This window comes from Trichoderma breve, chromosome 4 (genome assembly GCF_028502605.1).
Source record: "Trichoderma breve strain T069 chromosome 4, whole genome shotgun sequence".
NCBI lineage: Eukaryota > Fungi > Ascomycota > Sordariomycetes > Hypocreales > Hypocreaceae > Trichoderma > Trichoderma breve.
In genome coordinates, this window is record NC_079235.1 from 4,483,460 (window position 1) to 4,503,024 (window position 19,565).

The following is a 19,565-nucleotide window of genomic DNA, read 5'->3' on the forward strand; positions in this document are numbered from 1 at the left end:
TCGAAATCATTTCTCAAGTCCTGCTGCTTTTTTTTACTATTCTTAATAGCCTGTGTTCTGTCTTTCTGGGCTGGGACACGTGTGGTTCATGAGGAATCAAATACGGATGAATTGTGCGCAAAACATACGACTCAGTGGTGTAAGTAGTATGATCCTCTTCTTCCATACAGGATATAATTTGACATATCAAAGCTCCTCTCATCAGAGATGTACCAATTCATTACAGCTTCAAAGAATTCAATGGCTCTTTTATGAACGAAGACATTTATCGAAAAGTTGGATCACCAGAGGTTGACAAAGCCTGGGAGGATCTTGGGTCTGACTGTAACTATACCCATGAGAATTTGATCTCAAGAAGGGATTTTAACTATCTATAGACCGAGCTGGAATTATTTCATACAAAGATGGTCTGGCCAGTGGGTTAGATCCATCATTTGTTCAACGAAACGAAAAATACGGCGGGGGCTTCATCGTTAACGTCGAAGGAATGCACCATTTGCATTGTTTGGTAATGCTTCCTCTCATTTACAACTACAAACCATTGGTGTTTGGCTTATTAACTGGTTGCATAGAACCTAGTACGCAAAGCTCTCTACTTCAACTACGACCGATACAAAAAGTTAGGGGAGCATGCGTTTGTAAACGATGACTTTATACTACGCCTACATGTCAGTAAGTATTACCAAACAAATGCAACAAAAATTGAAATTGTGATCAATCAGCTTACCTCCTTAAAGCTCACTGCCTAGACACTGTTCGTCAGGTCTTAATGTGCAACGTAGATACAGGTGTGCTCGGACAGGTATGGGTTGATCCGAAGCAGCCAACGGCGTTTCCAGATTTTCGCACCAAACACGTTTGCAAAAATTATGACGATATACGTAATTGGGCAGAACACCTTCAGGTGAGCACAAAGATTTAACAGCTGGTGTCCAGGAATTAATGTGTATCCAGGCTCCACCTCCCGAACAGATCCCCAATGACTACTTGGCTCCCCCAAAACAGGGAGATGTCATAGAATTCACACCCTAATAGTGGAAATTGCATCATTTAAAGAGGTTTTAATAAGTCATTTGATATAATGAATTGCTTCGGACGTAACATAAACTTATCTTGGCATCACAACGGCAGTGCAATAGGTCAATCTTCTCGAGCCTTCTGTACGCAAAGTCCCAAGTCACATGTGATGTCGAAGACACATATAGTCAGCCTTATTAGATATGTTAAGTCCTTATATACATATATTTGTAAACACGTTGCTTTTCCCGTTTCCATTAGACCCCTAATCTCGTTGAGAATTCGGCATTGAGATCAAAAGCATTCATTTGGTCCGGATCGGAAGTTAACACATTCACGCCGTCCATGAAATCAAGAGTATTGTTATTCGGATGAGCATCTGGGATAAAGTCGTTGTTTGTTGTGTGCCAGAGCACATGCATTGCTTTAAAAGTCTCCAGCAGCTTCGGATCATCAGCCGCAGTGCGCTCAACGCCTAGTATTTCGCGTGCTTTGGCGCGTAAGTCATCGTCCGAAGGAACATAAAGGTTCTTCATGCAATCTTCAATATAGGCGTTCAGGCCGTCCTCGAGTTCGCGTGAGCAAAAAACAGAAGGAGGAAATTGGTATTCTCCCTCACAGAGGGCGCGGACATAGCGCTCGGCCGTGTCTTTGTTGACGTTGTAGAATCGGTGATCAATAAGTACAGACGCTTCATCGGCAACTTCTATTACTTTGCCAGGCTTTGGTTTGAGATACGGCGGCGTCAATCCCGTTCCACCGTCCGTCACTCTCCATGGTCGAGGAGGCCCGTTCAATGGTAAACCGTTCGCGTTGTCCGCAGCAGTAATACCGACATCACGCTTGAAGCGAGCCAGCCACTCGACATTATCCGCAGCAGTTTGATTCCATGGGTCGTCATCGTCATAAATTATCCAGCGAGCTTGATACTGGATTTCTTCGTCGGTAGGAACCTAAAATGTGTCAGAAGAAGTCTTGGGATTTAACTATAAGAGATCAGATGGATGAAAGGGTTGGAAACATACGTGTTGCAGTGGGTTATTTGAGCTTAGACAGCTTGTTACAAATCGGGTGAGTTCTTTTTCCAACCTCCCATAACAGTTGGCGTCGCTCAAGAAATACCGTAATGGTTGGTGGTGTGAGGGGTGCGAGTTGGCAGAGTGCGGCGTTTCCGTAAGGCCTGGTAGATAATCGTTCGTATCCATAGGCGATGTGCAACCAATAGCTTCATCTGGGACGCCCCAGTGTAATGCTTTGGGAGATGGGGAGGCAGCAGTTTTGGTGTCTTTGGCCCGATGGGTTGAGGTCAAGTCTCCTGACTCGTGAGCTGCTATTAGGGTATCATCAAGCGAAACCAGGAGATCATTATGCTCTTCGGAGGCACCAAGGTCGCTCAGTTCACCCAAGATGGTCTGATTGCCATCACCAGGTATGATGACATTCGATTCGAATTGCATTTCACCCCCCAGTATTACTGTGCCGGGAATCTGTGATGCACTGATACCACCTAATGAGTCTTGTTGCAGCACTGAGAGATGATGCTCGCCGTTGGTTATGATGTCTTGAACACCTGGTTGCATATGTCCATATAATGTGTCGGCATTTGAGAGGAGGCCCGCGCGGCGTTTGAAGGCTGAAAGCCAGTCGGACGAAGAATTGATCAGGAATTTGAACCATTGAACGGCCTCTTTGCATTTAAAATTGGACTTTGGTTCAACGTCATCTAGGATTTTGCATGCTTGAAATTGCAGCTCAGCATCCGTGGGTGTTTGGCCTGCGGCCTGTCTGGACTTGACATATCGCAACAAAAGCTTTTCCTTTTCGTCTCCAACCGTGCTCATGTCGGCATGTGTAGTCTTGGATGTCTTCATCTTCTCTATCTGTGATGTCCAGCTCGTAATCCCAGATGCACGGTAGAGTTCCTCCTGTGTCATATGATTAGACGGCTTGTGGAGCATGATAAGATCGCGAAACCAAGAGATGTCAGGCCCTGAAAGCGAAGTATCTTCCGTATCAACTTTCTGTACAACTCTCTGCGCTTCAATGAGTAGCTGGTCATCTGTGGCCGCCATGCCCGCCACGGTCCGCTTGTTGATATAGTCAATCAACCACAGTTTAACATGATCTTCCAATGTTTTGCCGTGTCTTACTTCATCTTTGGAAGCTTCGAACGGGTCAAGAGTATTCCGTTCATGGTGGATGAGATCTGAGCTGTGTGTTAACCTTTTTCGGTGGCTTCTTGGACGAATCGAGCAAACTTACAAGGTGGCATTCCATTTTCGACAATCTTCAGGATCTCTCCCTGGAATCCCCAGTCACCCTTCCAATCTGCCATGGATTTCCCCATTTTGAAATGCTGAGCAAGATGGCCAACACGTGAGTCCCAAGAATACAATATGATGCCACAAAAGCCACATCTGGATCGTACAGCCGGTGTGTCTACTTTCCAATCACTCATTGGCCATTTTTGGAACTTGGCATCGTGAACGATGCTTAGATGCTGGCGCAAGTGATCTTTCCTGAAAAAGGTCTTTTCTGCGTCTGGTCTTCCATGGCACACAAAGTCATTGTGCTGTTCGGCATGCTCCGGCGAAGGATTCTTCAATCCGCAGTACACACATGCCAGGCAATCCCATTCGGTGCAAAACTGAATTGGTCCGTTTGGTGAACAGACCCACTGTTCAAGGGATAAATGCAGCGATTTTTCGTGTCTTTGCCAATCATGCTTTGTTTTAAACGTTTCGGTGCAGAATGTACACTGGTATTTATGGACGGACGGAAGTATGGTGGAAATATCAACGGCCTTGGGGATCTGGCGGCGCCGGCGCCGTCTTCCGCGGCTTTTCAACGAGTAGAGAGACTCCAAAGACTCGCGAGATTTGTGAGAAATAGCCGAGCTCTGCGATTCGTTACCTGAATGCGATGTTTTTGAACTGCCAGCGGACGAGAGGCGATCGATAGAGCCCGGCAGCCTATCATCCATATCCTTGTAATTGGCTGACGCAGCGCCAGTTCCATCTGGGAACCCTGCAGATGAGACTGCAGAAGCGATGGCAGTGATGGAAGCAGGTTCCTGATCCGGAGGAGAGTGTCTCCATCGCTCCATGGGACTCATGCCCCTCGTCATTGTAGTCTTCTTTTGAGGAATGTCGATAGCGTTGTTGAGTTGGCCCGGACTTGATGAGGTAGACCGAGGAGCTCGTACTTTTCCTCGGCGGCGTGCGTTGGCGACCCAAGTACTGATTTGCGTTTTGTTCAGGCCCGTCTGACGAGCAAGATTTTCTTTTTCTTCATTATTGGGATAAGGGTGACGATGGTTGGATAAGAGCCAGTTCCTAAGAATCCGAAGTGCCTCTCGAGAGAATCTAGCACCAATCTTGGGGGTGGTATCCAACCCCCCAGTCGAGTCCTCGCCTAACGAATCATTTCCTGTGAAACTGGACTCCGATCTGCTATAAGAGCTCTCTGAGAGCTGCTGTAACTGATCCTGATGTTCATTGCCAGCAGCCCCAAAGTCGGCGAGGGACTCCAGGGGTTCCAATACATTCATGGGTGCTCCCATGTTAGACGGCAAAGTACAATTTCTTTTTGCCTCAATACAAGGCTTGCAGCCACCCAGATTGATAGTCTCTGGAGTCACCTGACAATGAATATGCTCCTTGACGCAATATTCACATGACTCGTTTGGGACAGCGGCGTCCGTGTCCTCCATGCCACCAGAGAAATCTATAAAGTCATCAGGGTTCATCATTGCCATTTTGCAGGCCGCTTGAACGGGTATTGTTAAGTCGAGCTATGAAATCTTAGCCTTGGCAGCTTCCGTGTTTGTGAGTAATCAATCGCAGGGCGTGGTTATGTCGTGATGCAGATGATCCTTTGGAGTTGGATCGCATCGCATTCTTAGAAGCGCAGTGTTAGTAATCTTGATCAATTGTAGGGCGTGATGGCAACGCTTCCCATTGGACGCAGCCGACTGGGCTGAATTACCCCGCCAAGATTCAGTTGCACTACTGTTAGCGTTTGAAAGGCGGGAGTCATTGAACTCAATTATAAATGTCAGCTCTGCTACCCAGAACTTTCTAAACGCTTGAGGGAGGCATCAGCTTTCTCATAATAACTCTAGACCGAATACAAAACCGCGACTGATCATATAAGCAAGTGAAGTCTTGATTTCAAAGACTGACACTATCTCCATACTATTACAAAGCACATCTCCTGGCGACTATACTAGATAACAAGAAGCTTGTGATGAACCGAGGCAGAAGCTGGGGATGAAGATTTTCATGCGCTTATGCAAGAGCTCGAAGCAATGAAAGACACAGCGATACAAAATCCTGAACCAATGCATTAAACAACTTGACTACGTGTACCTATTCGCTACTTCCCGAAATCAGTATGCTCTATTGGCGGGCTATACCTTGCACGCAAAGGCTTTATTAGCGTATTGCCATAACCATCAGAGTTTATCCACCAGACTTGAATTCGCAATAGACTTCTATATGTAGCCTATATCCTCTCTACATTGAGCCTTGAAACGAGATGTCGAAGGTGTGTGAAATGTTTCAAAACAAGCAGTTTTAGACAAGTAAGACATGCGGTGTGGATACTTTGTATCCGTAAGCTAGGCGTACATTTACTCGTTTTTTATAAGAAAAATAAGAGACGACCGCGCACAGCAAGTGGGCGATGTCTCAAGATGTTACACCTACGAGTACATGACACATGGAGAGTGGGCTCGAAATTGATTTGTTGGTTACTAAATCTAAATGAATCTGGGCATACATTATCATGCCATATTTGTCCGCCCTCTCCAGCGGTAAGTAGTAAAAAATAGAATGCAACAGGCGGTCGATATAGACCAAATGCGGAATCTGATATGCCCACATAGACGAGTGAGGGGGGAAGCTCACCGTAGAAGCCAGTGGCAAAATGTTGAATATAGGACTGGGGTTGAAAAGAACCAGCCTCAATGACGGTTAACGTTGGTTACCATCCTCAATTGCGGTTGACGTTGATTACCAGCCTCAATGGCGGTTGACGTTAGTTACCAGCCTCAATGGCGGTTAACGTTGATTAAGCTAAGAAATTCGTTTCGCGTCTTTTCCCTGCGCTCAAAGCAGCCAAGCATGCAACTCGTGATGGTGGTGCTATTCGTCTTTTGCACTCCGCGCATGACCATGCACAGATGGCTGGACTCTATGACGACGGCCACTCCCTGGGGTGCGAGGACGTCGAAGACGGCATTGGCAATGTCTTTGGTGAGGCGTTCTTGGATTTGTAGCCGGCGGGAAAACATGTCGGCAATGCGAGGCAGCTTTGAGATGCCAATGACGTTGTTGTTGGGGATGTAGCCAATATGGACCTTGCCAGTAAAGGGCACCAGGTGGTGTTCGCAGAGCGAGAAGACATCGATGTTCTTAACCACCACCATCTCTGAGTGGCCTTCCTGGAAGATGGCGCCGTTGACAATGTCAAATACGTTTTGCTCATAGCCTTGTGTAAAGAACATCATGGCTTTGGCGTATCGTTCGGGTGTGGCCAAGAGGCCTTCTCGATTGGGGTCTTCTCCAACGCACTCGAGTAGAGTCTTGACAGCGCCCTTCATGCGGTCGAGCCGGGCCGCCTTTTCCTCCTCGGTTTCTTCTAACCGCTGGCGCGTGCCTACGCTGGGTCGGCTGAGGCCATCGAAATCAATGGCAGGGCTGTCCTGCCTTGATACGGATGTCGTGGCATTGCTAGAGTCTCGTTCTTTCTCTCGTTCCTCGCGGCGCTTCCGCTTCTTGTGCTTGAATACGGGCTCGTCGCGCTGATCCCGCCCAGGCTTGCTTATGCTCGAGCGTCGCACGACATGGCTCTTGGCTCCGTTTGGCAGCCCTGTGCTCTCGCTGTAGCTGCGCTTCTTGCTGCTGGATCCGTCGTTGTTTTTGCGTTTCTTTTCGCTGGCAGACGAGCCGGGCGAATCTCGGCCTTCGGTCGGCGATGGAGGGGCCATTGGCGCACGCTGGCGGGCTTCGCAGCAGCAAAGCCTCGATCTTGGATGGAATGGCCTTTGCTGGGACTTGCGACGACAATCGAGGCGATGCGTTGTGGTGACAGACGCAGGTGAGGCCGAGGTGGAAAAAAAGTGAGAAGCCCAGGATGTGTCAGACCAGACGCTGCACGGCCGGTCTTTTTAAAGATCCGCCGTTGGTCTGTCCTACAGGCCCGAGTAGAGCGCCTCTAAAAAAAAAAAAAAAGCCACCGAAGCGCCCGAAGCATCGGAACTATCAGTCATACCTAAGGATTACGTTGCAAGGAGGCTTATTGTGCGACAGAAGATCTTTTCGGTTGCAATTCGCGTTTCGAAAAACAATTCTACGGAATATTTACTACTATATTATTACGCCGGTAGTAACCAATGCACAGTCCAGTGATGCAGAAAATGCGGCCCGCCGTTGAGGGGACCCGAGACCGCTGCTGCAAGTACACCAACTGAGACTCCTGGGCAACCAATTGCATTTACCAATTGGAGTCATCACATGCAGTCTAATGCCATGCAACTGCAGAGCGCTATCGGTGAATAATATTGGGGGACACACAAGTACCGAGACTGGTCACAACTGCTCGGCCATAAACAAAGCCATCGATTGATCCCTTCAGTGATACTTCTAAAAGGAAACAAATGCATTCATCCTCCCGATATACGGGTTCCTACTTGCTTCAGGTATAGTGGCCTGAGACTAGCAGAAAATTTCCATTTATGTGTTTGTGCTCGCCAGGTACCTAGTAGAGTCTGTCATCGGGTTTGGAGCTCAGCGATAGCACCACCGAAGAAGTCCGAAGAGGACAGGCCTCGCCAATCAAAATAGAACAATGGGATGCTTTTCATGTGTGAAGAATGAATTTACTTGTACAAGCTCTCAGGTTGTTACTACTACAAAAATAGATCGAAATACTGTCTCTCCATTCCCAAGTGCCACTGCAATTGTTGGTAGCATTACGGAGGAATACGTACGGGTACATCCTTCACATCCCCGCCACGATCCTTGCATGTGTCACAAGCCCCCGAATGGAAGCAGCCGAATGAAACAAAAACGACCCAGTCTAGCCGCTCTGTGTACCCACAAGCAACTAACTGGAAATTTAGTACTGGAACCACGGCTCAGTCCTCTAACCTTTGAACTCTGAACGAGGCGGATAGCAAACAAAATATGTTGAGTCAGTGAAAGTGCCCTAGGTTAGTATATCCTAGCAGGAAGAAGCACAAAACTTTTTCATGTTGGTTGGCCGTGAAAGCTTACCTATAGACAATCGATAAGCCACACCGTCACAAGCTGTCCCGATGTCGCCCTTCCTGAATGAGTCTGGTACAATCGACATACTAGTTATAACGCGATATTAATGGAAAGGAAAGAAATCCATGGATTCAGTCCCATGAGCCATGGATTCAATTCTTCCTCTTTATACTTTTCTTCGTCTGCATTCTTGATAAACCTAGTAACACGAAGTATATATATGCGCAAAGAAGAATAGAGAAGCACCTGTTAATATAAACAAACACCCGGCCGGTCGGTATGAATCCAGCTAGCAGTACATTCTTACAGGGCAGCTTATGCTGTCACGGAAAGCAATGACATACGAGCAATATGCTTCTCTAACCTGCGACTAACGGTTATCATTTTCTGTCTGCTTATGCGCTTTCTATGCCAAGTGTGGCGCGAATTTCATGACCTGCCGATGCGATTCTGTCAAACACAGCCCGCAGTCAGGTGACGCTGCCAAGCCGTATTGCGAAGCTGTCATAATTGCACATACGTCACCAAAGTGGAATCGATAGTGATGAAAGCTTCAACTCAGATCTCTCAAAGCCGCGACATACCATCTACTATCTCCAAATACCACAGTCAATCCCCCTTACAATTAGCACAAAATGCCTTGGAAAGATCAGCTCAATAAATTTAAACAAGAATTGAACCATTTAGTCGCCGAACCGAAAGCGGCATCACAGCCACCACCCGTACCGCCTCATCCGCCATCTGGGCCGCCGTTCCGTGGTGAGGTCTATTGGAAGCCGCAGTTTCATCCCAATGTTCCCGTCAACCATGAGTGGGACGCAAAGCTAGGTAATGGGCCGGATGGATGGGGAAATCATGAGCTGCAGTTTTACACTGCCGAGCCGCAGAATTCCTTCCAGTAGGTCATAGCCAGAGATTACACTCGAAAAGACGACGACTGCAGAAGGGTCCATGGTCCTAACATCATTTGCAGCACTCCCGAAGGCATGCTAGTGCTCCGAGCCCTTGCAAACAACTCTGCCCCTTCACCAGAGCAGCGTTTTACATCAGCGCGCCTTGTCAGCAAGCAGACTTTGGCCCGCGACAAAGGTGTTCTATCAGCAACCATTTTATCTCCTTGTGCTGAGGGCATTTGGCCCGCCTTCTGGCTTCTGCCCAAAGAGCCATTCTCCTGGCCGACCGACGGTGAGATTGACATTGCCGAAACGTGGAACGGAGATCATGAGAATCGGACTTGCCTTCATTGGGGACACCACCATGAACCACAGAAACATCGAGTTCTGGGCTCTCGCATTCCTGACATGCACTGCCGTCCTATACGATATGATTTTGCTTGGGAGCAACCAAACGGCGTACCCGGCCAAGGAAGGATGATCTGGTACATCGACGGCAGACCAGTGATGAAGGGAGAAGTTCCAAGTGGTACTCGTCCTCTTCGAGACATGACCATTTTGCTAAATGTGGCTATCGGCGGGAACGTGTGTGGCGGAAAAACTCCTCGGGATGGTTACTATGATATGGTTGTTTACAGCCTCTCCATGGCCAGTGAGCTTGAATACGGAGGATGGGGAAGGTTTGAGCAAGACTGGCATCATCCCTCCGTGCCATTGGGAAACACATACTAGAGGCTTTCAACATGGAGGCCTTTTTGAGAATTTCTTTCGTTTAGCAGGGCTTTTCTAACCATCGCATATAATCACATCAAAGAGGGTCAAGTAGATGCTGATTTAACTTCAATTGTTAAGTGCTATATACAGGGTTATATACAGTATTCTATGACTGTATAGATTTTTTTCAAGTGAGATACATCAGAATTGAGACAGTTTCATCTGTCATGCACCGACAAGGCCAAATTAAGACTGGCTGGCAATGTTGGCAATCAGGGTCTGCCAAGATCCACCATATCCGTCGTTGCCACCGTTGCCGAACTCTGCGCCGCTGGGCAGTCTCATGGTCTCTCCGACGTTGGGTCCAGCGGTAAAGCCAAAGAGCTTAGAGTTGGACACAGCAGTCTGGATGTAGTTCATGATGCCCTGGTCGACGTGGGTCAAGCTGTTGAAGTTCCAGCTACCAGCAGCGTAGTGGAAGATGTTGCTGTTGCTACCAGTGTAGTACTGAGCAAGACCCATGCGGCAGACAGTGTCACCGCCACCGCACCAGGAGAAGTTGGGGTCAGAGGCAATGGCGTTGAAGGGCTGGCCGACAAGATCAGCACCGTTGTTGCCCTGGTTGTAGTTGGTCTCAGACTGGAAGAGGGTGACGAGGACGTTGGCGGCGTTGTGGAAAGACAGCTGGAAGAGCCAGTTGTGCTCGGATCCAAGACCAGTCAACCAGGTACCGGCAGTAGCCTCAACGAGGACACCACCCTTGACGGCGCTTCGAGTGCCCTTGCCGCTCTGGTCAGAGGCGTGGTCAGCGACCCAAGACCAGAAGTTGTCGATATAGGCGGAAGAACCAGCAGCAAGGTGAAGACCGAGGTAAGCAGCCTTGCAGTTGTTCTCGTTCTGGCAGTTGATGGAGGTGTCACGGGTGCCACCAATGGTGTTGAGAGAGTTGAAAACAGCGACATCACCGGGGTTGTTACCGGCCATGTTGATTCTCAGCAGAATGGCACCAGCGAGGGGCTCGTTGACGGTGAATCGGATGTCCTGGATGTGAGCAACACCCTTCTGACCGGGGGTGCTACCGATCTGAACAACAGGGGTAGGGTTGGTCTCGGAAGAGAAAGCACTGCCAGATCCGGAAATGGTAGACCAGGCCTCACCGTACAGCTCGGTTCCGGGAGGGATGGTGATGGTGGAAGTGACAATGTAGATACCGAAGGGCAGGTAGGCAATCTTGCCCTGGCTGGCGGCGGTGTTGAGAGCAGCCTGGAGAGAAGCTGTGTCATCGGTGAAGCCATCTCCCTGCAGGGTGTGTCCGCCGTTCTGGTTGGGGTCCTTCAGGTTGACAACGTTGGCAACAGTCTTGTCGGCATACTGGGGAGCGTTGATGACGGGGTATTTGCCTCCGGGAGCAAGCGCTGCAGGCCTGTTCACTGCTTGAGCAGTAGGGTTGGTCACGTAGGTAGGGTTGGTACCACGGGTGTTGCCCCAGACGTAGGTTCCGATGCTGGTAACACCACCGACCTTGGAGGCACCGCCAACGACGACCATGTTGGAGTTGGTGGTGTCCTTTTGGATGTTCTCAATCATGAAGTTGGGGAAGCTGGGGACACTGGTGAAGAAGTCACCAGAGTTCTGGCTGACACCGTCGATGACAGCGACCCAGGGGTTTCCAGAGTTGAGGACAATACAGCGGCCGACGGTGTTACAGGTAGGGGCGAAGATGCTGATGGTGTTGCCGCCGTCAATGTAGATACCGTTGGTGCAGTCAGTGAAGGACATGCCCTTGATCTGACCCTGTTGGTGGCCATTCCAGTGCAGACCAATGTTACCGAAGCTGAAGTGGACGTCGGAGATGGAGATGGTAGATCCTCCATTGACGAGCATACCAGTGTGAATGCCCTGGGGCATGTTAATCTTGACATTAACCAGAGCGCAGTTCTGGGCAACAGCCCAGCTCAGAGCGACGAAGCCGCTCTGGCTAGTGACGGCAGTGGTGTCCAGAATGACGTTCTTGACTGTAGAAACCGTAGTGTTAATACTTTGAACTATTCTTTGCAATGCAGCGCGTACGTACTCATGACCGAGAAGTGGGTTTCACCACCAGAGCCACCGCAAGGGTGGTTGGAGCCATCGCCCTGACCACCAACGATGAGGTAGTTGCCGTTGAAGCCAGAAGCCGCCTTGATGGTGGGAGGGTTGGCAGCATCACCGATGATGACGGTGTCAGTGTCAAGGAAGATGGTGCTTCCAATGGTGTAAGTTCCTATTATGAAGCCGTTAGAACATTGTTTCACAGCACGAGAAGTCTATTCATCGACTAACCTGGAGGCAGGTAAATGACACGAGGCTCTCCAGCCAGGTAGCAGTTGTCTCTGGCACCCAGAGGTCCATCAGAAGTGATGGCACTGACGAAACCGTTGGCATCGCCAGAGTTCACCGTCTTGTAGACGGGGTAGTTAAAGTCCTGAGCTCCATTGCTGGAAAACAGGTTGGGGACATAGCCTCTGACGGCTCCCGTGGTGTGGTCAATGTTTGGCAAAAACCATGATGAACCGCTCTGCCTCTCCTGAAGCGAGGCGGCCGGGCTTTCAGTTGGCAGAGCCCAAGAGAGGGATGACAACAGGGCCACGGAGCCCAAAAGGGAAAAGGACTTCATTTTCGACAAATGATCAACGCCCTTCTAGAAAACTATCTAGATTGACACTGAGCGTGAAGTCTGGTCGCTCTTGGCACCGATATAGGCAACAGATCGTCCTTTATATATTCTGTCGCCAACGAACCACCATGGCTAAAATTGCAGGACATCAACAAAGCCGCTTACCACGCTTTTCCGGCCCATATCAATCAGCAATGGGTATCTTGCCAAACTCGGTAAGACTTGGGATCATGGTCCCCAATACAAAGCACGACCCGGCCTAGCGCTACTAAAACCTACGTATCCACGTCTGTACTGTAATGGCAGCTGTTTTGCCCGCTGGCGAGCCCGCTGAAGAAGCAGCTGACGCAAAGAAACAAAAGTAGATTCCTAAGAAAGCCTACAGAAAAGTGGCATCGGGCCGAGCAAGCCATCCCGCCTTCCAATTTCAGCGTAGGGGTCAAACTAAAGCCACCAGACGGACGCGCCGCAAGCTGTATCCGGAAAACATACAGTGACGTGAATGAAGCCTCGAAAGGTACGGAGCGCTGTAAGAAATATGGACACGGAAAAATGAGCACCACGTCTCGGGTATCCGGCAAGCGGTTGCATTGAGAGTTCGTACTACATGCTGCTTCAGTACGGGCAGAGCCCCGCAGGGAGCGATGGAGTCTGGTGCTCTTGGTGGGAATAATAATGGATGATGGTGAGAAGCAGCGGCCGTCAACTATGGACCTCGAAAGGGCCAAGTTTTGGCGTTTCTACAATATTATGACTCTAGTCCGACAATTGAAGCCATCACAACCTCGGGTGGTGAGAATTACCAAGGCTTCTCAAGAGATGCATACTACTAGGTACTCAGCTGCCAAACCAGCGCCCATTCTTTGTGTGAAGCAGGAGATTGATATAAGGGGTTGAGCCAGTGGAGTTTCTCCTGCGCCCCCCGCTCTAGTTTCCGAGGCTAAACGAAGCCACAAGTCAGACTGGCAGCCATCCGGGACGAGGCAACGGCAACTCTCTGCTGTTCCTGCTAGAAGCTCATAAAGCGGTCATGATCAGCAAAAAAAGAATAGTAAGAAAATAGGATATCTTTGGTGGAAATGAATGATGTCTTGTGATGAACTGCTGCAGTCTTGAATTCTAAATTCCAGTGCTTATCCAGAGCTGGCAGCGGGCGCTCTCCAATTGGTTACTAGTGGTGCTGCTAAGAGGCAAGTAAAACGCCGGATGGTTGGATTTGCGATCTCACCACCACTCCGTGTTCTATTATCGGAAACATCACGAGCTTGGGCCCCCTTTGATTTAATTGTTGAATCATCCTTCAGTCGTAGCCGATGCATTCCTCGGTATAATAGTAAGTGCCGGGTTGTATATTCTTAGAAGACGGATCGTCTCAGCCCTATTTCTCTTCTATTCTGGGAGTGATGAATTGTTCCCACATAAAGGATCATAATTACTTGAGTCGAAACCCAAACTAAAAAAGCAGTGAAATAAGCATAAATCAATTTCGCCCAAGTCGCCGGAGCAGCTGAATCCACGGCACACAAAAAGAGTGTTACTGGTAAGGTAGTACCATACGTATGGTAACATTGTGTCTCCTTACAGGGCACTTAACAACTGGGCAATACTTATGACCACCGTACTACAGTGAATAACCATTCTTGTCCCTACAATGACCGACTTGAATACTTCTTACCGCTCTATTGTATAATTAACATCATCTTACTTTAATCAGCATATGCTATGTTTGCTACCTTCCTCGCACCAACCATAATACCAAGTGGCCAAGAACTTATGACGTAGTATTAGCATGCCTTGTCTATCAAACCCTGGGCCTTCCCAGTCTTCTCACTTTTCTACAGAGCGATTTCATAACTCATCAGTTATTTCTCGACTCGGAATTGTTGGCATCCGGTCGAGACTTGTTCTCTTCTTTCCTCTTGGTTTGGTCGCAATTGGCAAAAGTCCACCCCCAGCCAGAAGCACAGGTATTCGGAGCAACACTAACTTTCTCTAGTAAAATCATTCGTAATATTTTACATGTTGCTTTCTTGTACGTTCCACACAGGGTTCAGAAACTTACCCTTTTGGAAGGTCCTGAACCCTGGGCTGAGAAGCACTAGGATTGCGGACAAGCGTTGTAGCATCAGGTTTTGAGATATGAAAGGAAATGGACACAGGTCTCCCCGATCATGCAACCATACTTTCGGAACTGAACGTGGTTGGTTGCAAAAGAAACAGTAATCACTTTTACGGTTGCCTATTCTCTCTTCACCTCCCTAAAAATGCAATCCCAAAGGCAACCTTTCAATTCATCACCATGAGCCATCCACTTAGACGAGTACTCGTAATAACAGTCTCACACCAGCCTGTATAGGGACAGACCCGTACTCGTAGTTTATTATCATGCATCATGTCTCCCAATTCCAGACATCTATATCATACGACTCCCAGCGCATTGAATGGGTATATGGTAAACATGGATCTGAATCATTGCTTTCATAATATGTTCTATGGATTGCACATAACTCAATCAACATGACACAAACACACTGCGCCGCCATTAGTTGCAGGCTACAGTCGACCCCTAATTCAGCTTACTCCATCCTCCATATCGACTGCTACAACGGCAAGCCCTTGACAGCCCCCACGCGTTAGTGATGGAACATAACCTAGTTTCCTCACAAAGCATCAAAATGGAACCCTAAACAACGACTTTCCGTAATCAGTGACCGGTGAATGCCTACCTATTCGCAATACATGGCTAGACAGATACGGATAATGAGTGAGCCCTTGTTTGTAATTGCCTGATATGGATCGATGGAGGGGTCCATGTGGAGATGGTTGGTAGTGCGATTACACATATGGCAAGTCAGTAAGGCGTACGGAGCACCGAGTAAGTAGTGCATTTTACACTTGACAGAGCCAAGAGCCAAGACCTGCTAAGAAGGCCGCCACCCGATTTATCGCTCTTTACCATACAGAGTTTGTCTGTGCTCCGATTCTAGTTGATGTTGCCAACGATAACACGATCCGCTGCCTCCCTAGATGGCGCAGCTTTAATCTGCTCGTGTAAGCATTAGCCAAAGAATGGCATCATACTTTCAATCCCACTTGCCAATTGCGGAGGAGACAACATTTCATAGCTTCCCTTTTGAGCATCCGGGCATTGACTCCTGTTGCTGCGACGGGATTTCGGGCTTTATGGAATTACTCGTACTTCAAGCAACCGGGAGTTGGGCGATAATACGAGATCTATCGTCACATCAACCCTGCAGTGATCGTCGCTCTTGGCACATCGACACGCTGAGGGCCGCTATCCCGAGAGCAACGTCTTGGCAGTGTTGCCTACGTTCCTGTACTAGGGCCCGTTGACCGCAACGGTTAGTCCATGTATTAACGTCGTATGCTGATGTTCGGTGTATTTCTCAGGTCTCCCGCTCCGATTTCACGATTTGCCGAAAGATCAGCCTTTACCAGACCGACTCACACGTGGCAGAGAACGTGTGCTGTGAAGTGCTTCAGATACTGGCTTGGTGGTTTACCCTAGAACGCAACGGTTGTTCAATTGTATGGCAATATCCTCGATGATAGAAGACGAACAAACGAATAAACAAACGTATGGCAATATTCACGCAAAAGTAACCTTGACTTTCGTTTTTTCCGTTCCTCCACACTAGTTTGGAAGACGAGAACTAAGCTTGACAGCCCTCCAAGTCAGCTATAATTCTGGCACAAAGCTCCCTCTCGCTCGCTTTCGCCACTTCGTCGTCACTGCTATTAATCATGAGACAGCTGAGAACAACATCCGCATATTTGTCTCCACATGCCCATCTGAGGCGATCAAGGTACACTCGACAAATCCATCGTCTTCGCTCGTAATGATCCTCTTCATCGTAATCGGGATTTATGTGCCTTCGCTTATTATGATCGTCTTCGTCATAATCGGGTACACTTCTTCGAGTAACAATAATCTCTTCGTAATAATCGCGCCTGTTATACTCTGCGCGTGTGTCTTCGTAGTTCTTCAATTTCTCCCATAACCCAACTTCAAGCAGAAGAATACCCAGCGAGTATATGTCATATGCGTGGCGATAGAGGCGCTTTGGATCCGCGTGCTTCGCAGGATGTTGATAATAGTCAAGCATGAAGCCACTGATGTTTGTCTCTTTCGTTTGCTCCTTCGCAGGTCCCTTCCGTAGCGTTTCGGGACCGTATATGGCGCCACCCCGAGGAGTTCCAGATCTACGTTTCAACTCTACTGTCTTATCCATCGGGTCATACCACCTCTGAGTGGTGCTATGTGCCCTGCGTCCCTTTTCACTGGGTTGTTCTGTTGCCGACGAAATCATGATGTCGTCTGGCCGTGAGAAGATGTAACCCATCAGAATAGGCTTTGAGACATCGATCTCAAATTTGACCTCGTATCGATCTTCCTGAAGCGCATTCGCATGTTCCGGAAAGAATATTACTGAGTCCGCGCGTATGTTCTTGTGCAGCCAGCCACTAGAGTGAAGTAGGCAAACAGCATGCACAAGCTTTCTAGCCAGCTCAAAACGCGCGCCGAGTGTAGATCGGATGCCTTGTTTCTGCTTGGTTCCAAGCAGGGACTCCAGCGTCACTGGTGCGCGAAGCTTCAGGTTTTCTGCAGGCCGATCGCGACTCTGAACGCCAGTTGTGCCGGGGAGTCTGTAGAGAATGCTGCAATGACCTTTGTGTTCGCTTTCTGTGTGGTCTATCATACCGGCGATATCCAAACCATATACGCTTTTCATATTATTCTCACCTTGGAAGGTGTTAACGAAGTTCCTGATGAGAGTGCGAAGCTTGGGATCGGCTGGTCTGACCGCCTCTATCACTTCGTCACTTTCAGATTCGTCGCTGTCGTATTGTTGATGGGTCTGGTCCATGTCAACCCTGCCGTAATGGCTGTTCATCGTGTTATCCATTGGAAATGATGCCAAGAAGCGCGCCCGGTTTCGACGGCGCTTTAATTTCTGTTTCTGCTCTGGAGTGAGTTCCAGCGGCGGTCCACGATAGTCTCGCATTTCCACGTAAACGACCTGTCCTTCAAATAGGGCGAGGCCCTTTCCCAGATACCGCATCTCGCGTTGCTCTTCTTCAACGCTGGTGAGAGTGCTGTCATCTGCGTGCATCCTATCTCTATTTTGATTAACCGATGCTTTCAAAGTGGCCGCCGAAGCCAGCAATTCGTAACCTTCCCGCACTGAAGACTGTTCATCGACTTCTGCAAGCTGAGTTGCGAGGCTTGAAGTCCACTTCAGGCTTGTTGGCGACTCCTCCCTGGCTAAACATTCCATAGTGAGATATATGTTCATTGACTCGAATGCGATTTCGGGGCAAAGGCGATAGAGCGAATCGCTATGAGATCTCAAGTCGGCAATAAGTTTCTTGAAGTTGTCCTTGTCTTTCAAAGACCATTTAAACTTATTAAGCAGAGAGAGACGACTCCTGATTTCACTGATCACAGGCTTGGCATCCTCAATTGTTGTGCCCGAGATGGCAAATTGGACGTTATTCATCAACTGCGACCCATCTTGGATGGCCTGGGCTGGTTGAAACCGGATACCATAGCGCTTGGTGAGTTTATCTTGATCGGATAGTGTATCTGCAAGGGCAGAAAGAGTGTTGAAGACGCCTTCGGCCTTAAATCGGTTGCTCAAGAGGTACTCATGAAGTTTGGTTCGCTTTCGTCTGGTGGGATCGGAATGTTCTGGTTCTCTGCCGCCCTCGCTGTGAATTTGCCAATGGAAGCCCCATGCTTTGAGAATTGACTGCTGAATCTCCAATTCGCGCAGATGAGCTAAAGATTCAGCCTCTGCAGCTCTCACAGTGGTGAAGAAGTTGTAACAGTCTCGACATGTGGTGTAGAGATCCACGATACCGACGGCAAGACCCGTAACGTCCATGATAGTGATGAAATAGGAACAAAATGTATAATACTAGCCAACGTGGGAAGAGTTGAGCCGCAGCGGGCTATGAACAATTTAGATGAAGTCGAGATCTTCATCTACGAGTTTTATCAGTGACAAGACATCTTGATGCATTTAGGTGGAATTGCGCCTGATAGGCAGCAAGGCTGTGTTGGCTGTGCTAGGAGTGATTGGTAAAGTTGATTGGCCTATCTGCGATGTAATATGTGTGTTCCGCTTCAAATTAGCACGCAGGAATGCGCGTGTTCTTGGCCTGAGGAGCGACGTCCGCACAGTGAGCGCTCTCTGCGGCAACCTCACCGAAACCTAAGGCGACTGGCCTGTATGCAATATATGCGTTCTGCCTCATATAGAAACACATAAATGCGCGTGTTCTCGGCCTAAGCAGACATTGACACCGTGAGTGCTTTCTGCCGCTGCCTTGCGGAGCCTAAAGAAGATGCGCCGCGGCGGACTTTGCTTCTGATCCATCGAAGCCTCAAACGCTGCCTTCTAGAGGAACTAAGAGAAATTTTGTTATTAAAAAAAAACATAGATGACCAGCTCGAAGATGCGTGCTTCAGTCCGAATGCACAACAACAGGAGCCTGACATCCTGGACAAGCTGCTCGACTCTCCGGGTACTACACAATAGTGGTCGGGATGTAAAAATAAAAACATAACAAAAAAAGAAAAAGATTGTATACAATTGCAATCAATACCAAATGCCCAGGTGTTTCTGAGGGCAAAAAAGATTCAACAGAATTCCTCTCAGATGTCGCGCGTCCGAGAAAAGTGGAGTGACGACGTCATCCTCCAGGGCGTCGGTTTTGACAGACAAGGTTAAAAAGAGGGAAACGGACCGCTTATAAACAGACAAAATCGCCCTGCAAGTATGCAACAAATGCAGGGCATTGATAAGTGATTACATAGCCGGAGTGCCTAAGCAACTCCGGGTTCTCGCTCGTATGTTCCGGCGGGTTGCGAAGCCTTGGTTATGAATTCTCGAAGTATCCAAGTTAATTGGCGTTGCTCAGCTCTTTGCGGCAACGCCGACTGATCCGTTCTCATCCGTAGTGATGCGTCACCCGCCAGTTAGC

At 48.6% G+C, this 19,565-nt stretch overlaps 5 protein-coding genes across 5 annotated transcripts; 1 reads left to right on the plus strand and 4 right to left on the minus strand.

The window, feature by feature from the left end:
• Positions 1-1,274: 1,274 nt before the first annotated feature.
• T069G_07637 (homeobox KN domain-containing protein) lies at positions 1,275-4,579 on the minus strand (the record flags this gene model as incomplete). Its single annotated transcript, XM_056174847.1, has 4 exons — positions 1,275-1,970; positions 2,043-3,223; positions 3,280-3,616; positions 3,692-4,579. 4 exons carry the CDS (start codon positions 4,577-4,579, stop codon positions 1,275-1,277), a joined length of 3,102 nt encoding a protein of 1,033 aa, XP_056028426.1.
• Positions 4,580-6,070: 1,491 nt separating this feature from the next.
• Positions 6,071-7,009, minus strand: T069G_07638 (GTP cyclohydrolase I domain-containing protein; the record flags this gene model as incomplete). Its single annotated transcript, XM_056174848.1, has 1 exon — positions 6,071-7,009. The coding sequence occupies one exon, from the start codon at positions 7,007-7,009 to the stop codon at positions 6,071-6,073; it is 939 nt and encodes a 312-aa protein (XP_056028427.1).
• A 1,917-nt stretch (positions 7,010-8,926) lies between these two features.
• On the plus strand, positions 8,927-9,916 carry T069G_07639 (glycosyl hydrolases family 16 domain-containing protein; the record flags this gene model as incomplete). Its single annotated transcript, XM_056174849.1, has 2 exons — positions 8,927-9,189; positions 9,265-9,916. The coding sequence occupies 2 exons, from the start codon at positions 8,927-8,929 to the stop codon at positions 9,914-9,916; spliced, it is 915 nt and encodes a 304-aa protein (XP_056028428.1).
• A 228-nt stretch (positions 9,917-10,144) lies between these two features.
• Positions 10,145-12,554, minus strand: T069G_07640 (pectate lyase superfamily protein domain-containing protein; the record flags this gene model as incomplete). The annotated part of the gene is made up of 3 exons (XM_056174850.1): positions 10,145-11,913; positions 11,973-12,161; positions 12,221-12,554. 3 exons carry the CDS (start codon positions 12,552-12,554, stop codon positions 10,145-10,147), a joined length of 2,292 nt encoding a protein of 763 aa, XP_056028429.1.
• Positions 12,555-16,228: 3,674 nt separating this feature from the next.
• T069G_07641 (prion-inhibition and propagation domain-containing protein) lies at positions 16,229-18,463 on the minus strand (the record flags this gene model as incomplete). Its single annotated transcript, XM_056174851.1, has 2 exons — positions 16,229-18,328; positions 18,386-18,463. The coding sequence occupies 2 exons, from the start codon at positions 18,461-18,463 to the stop codon at positions 16,229-16,231; spliced, it is 2,178 nt and encodes a 725-aa protein (XP_056028430.1).
• Positions 18,464-19,565: the final 1,102 nt, after the last annotated feature.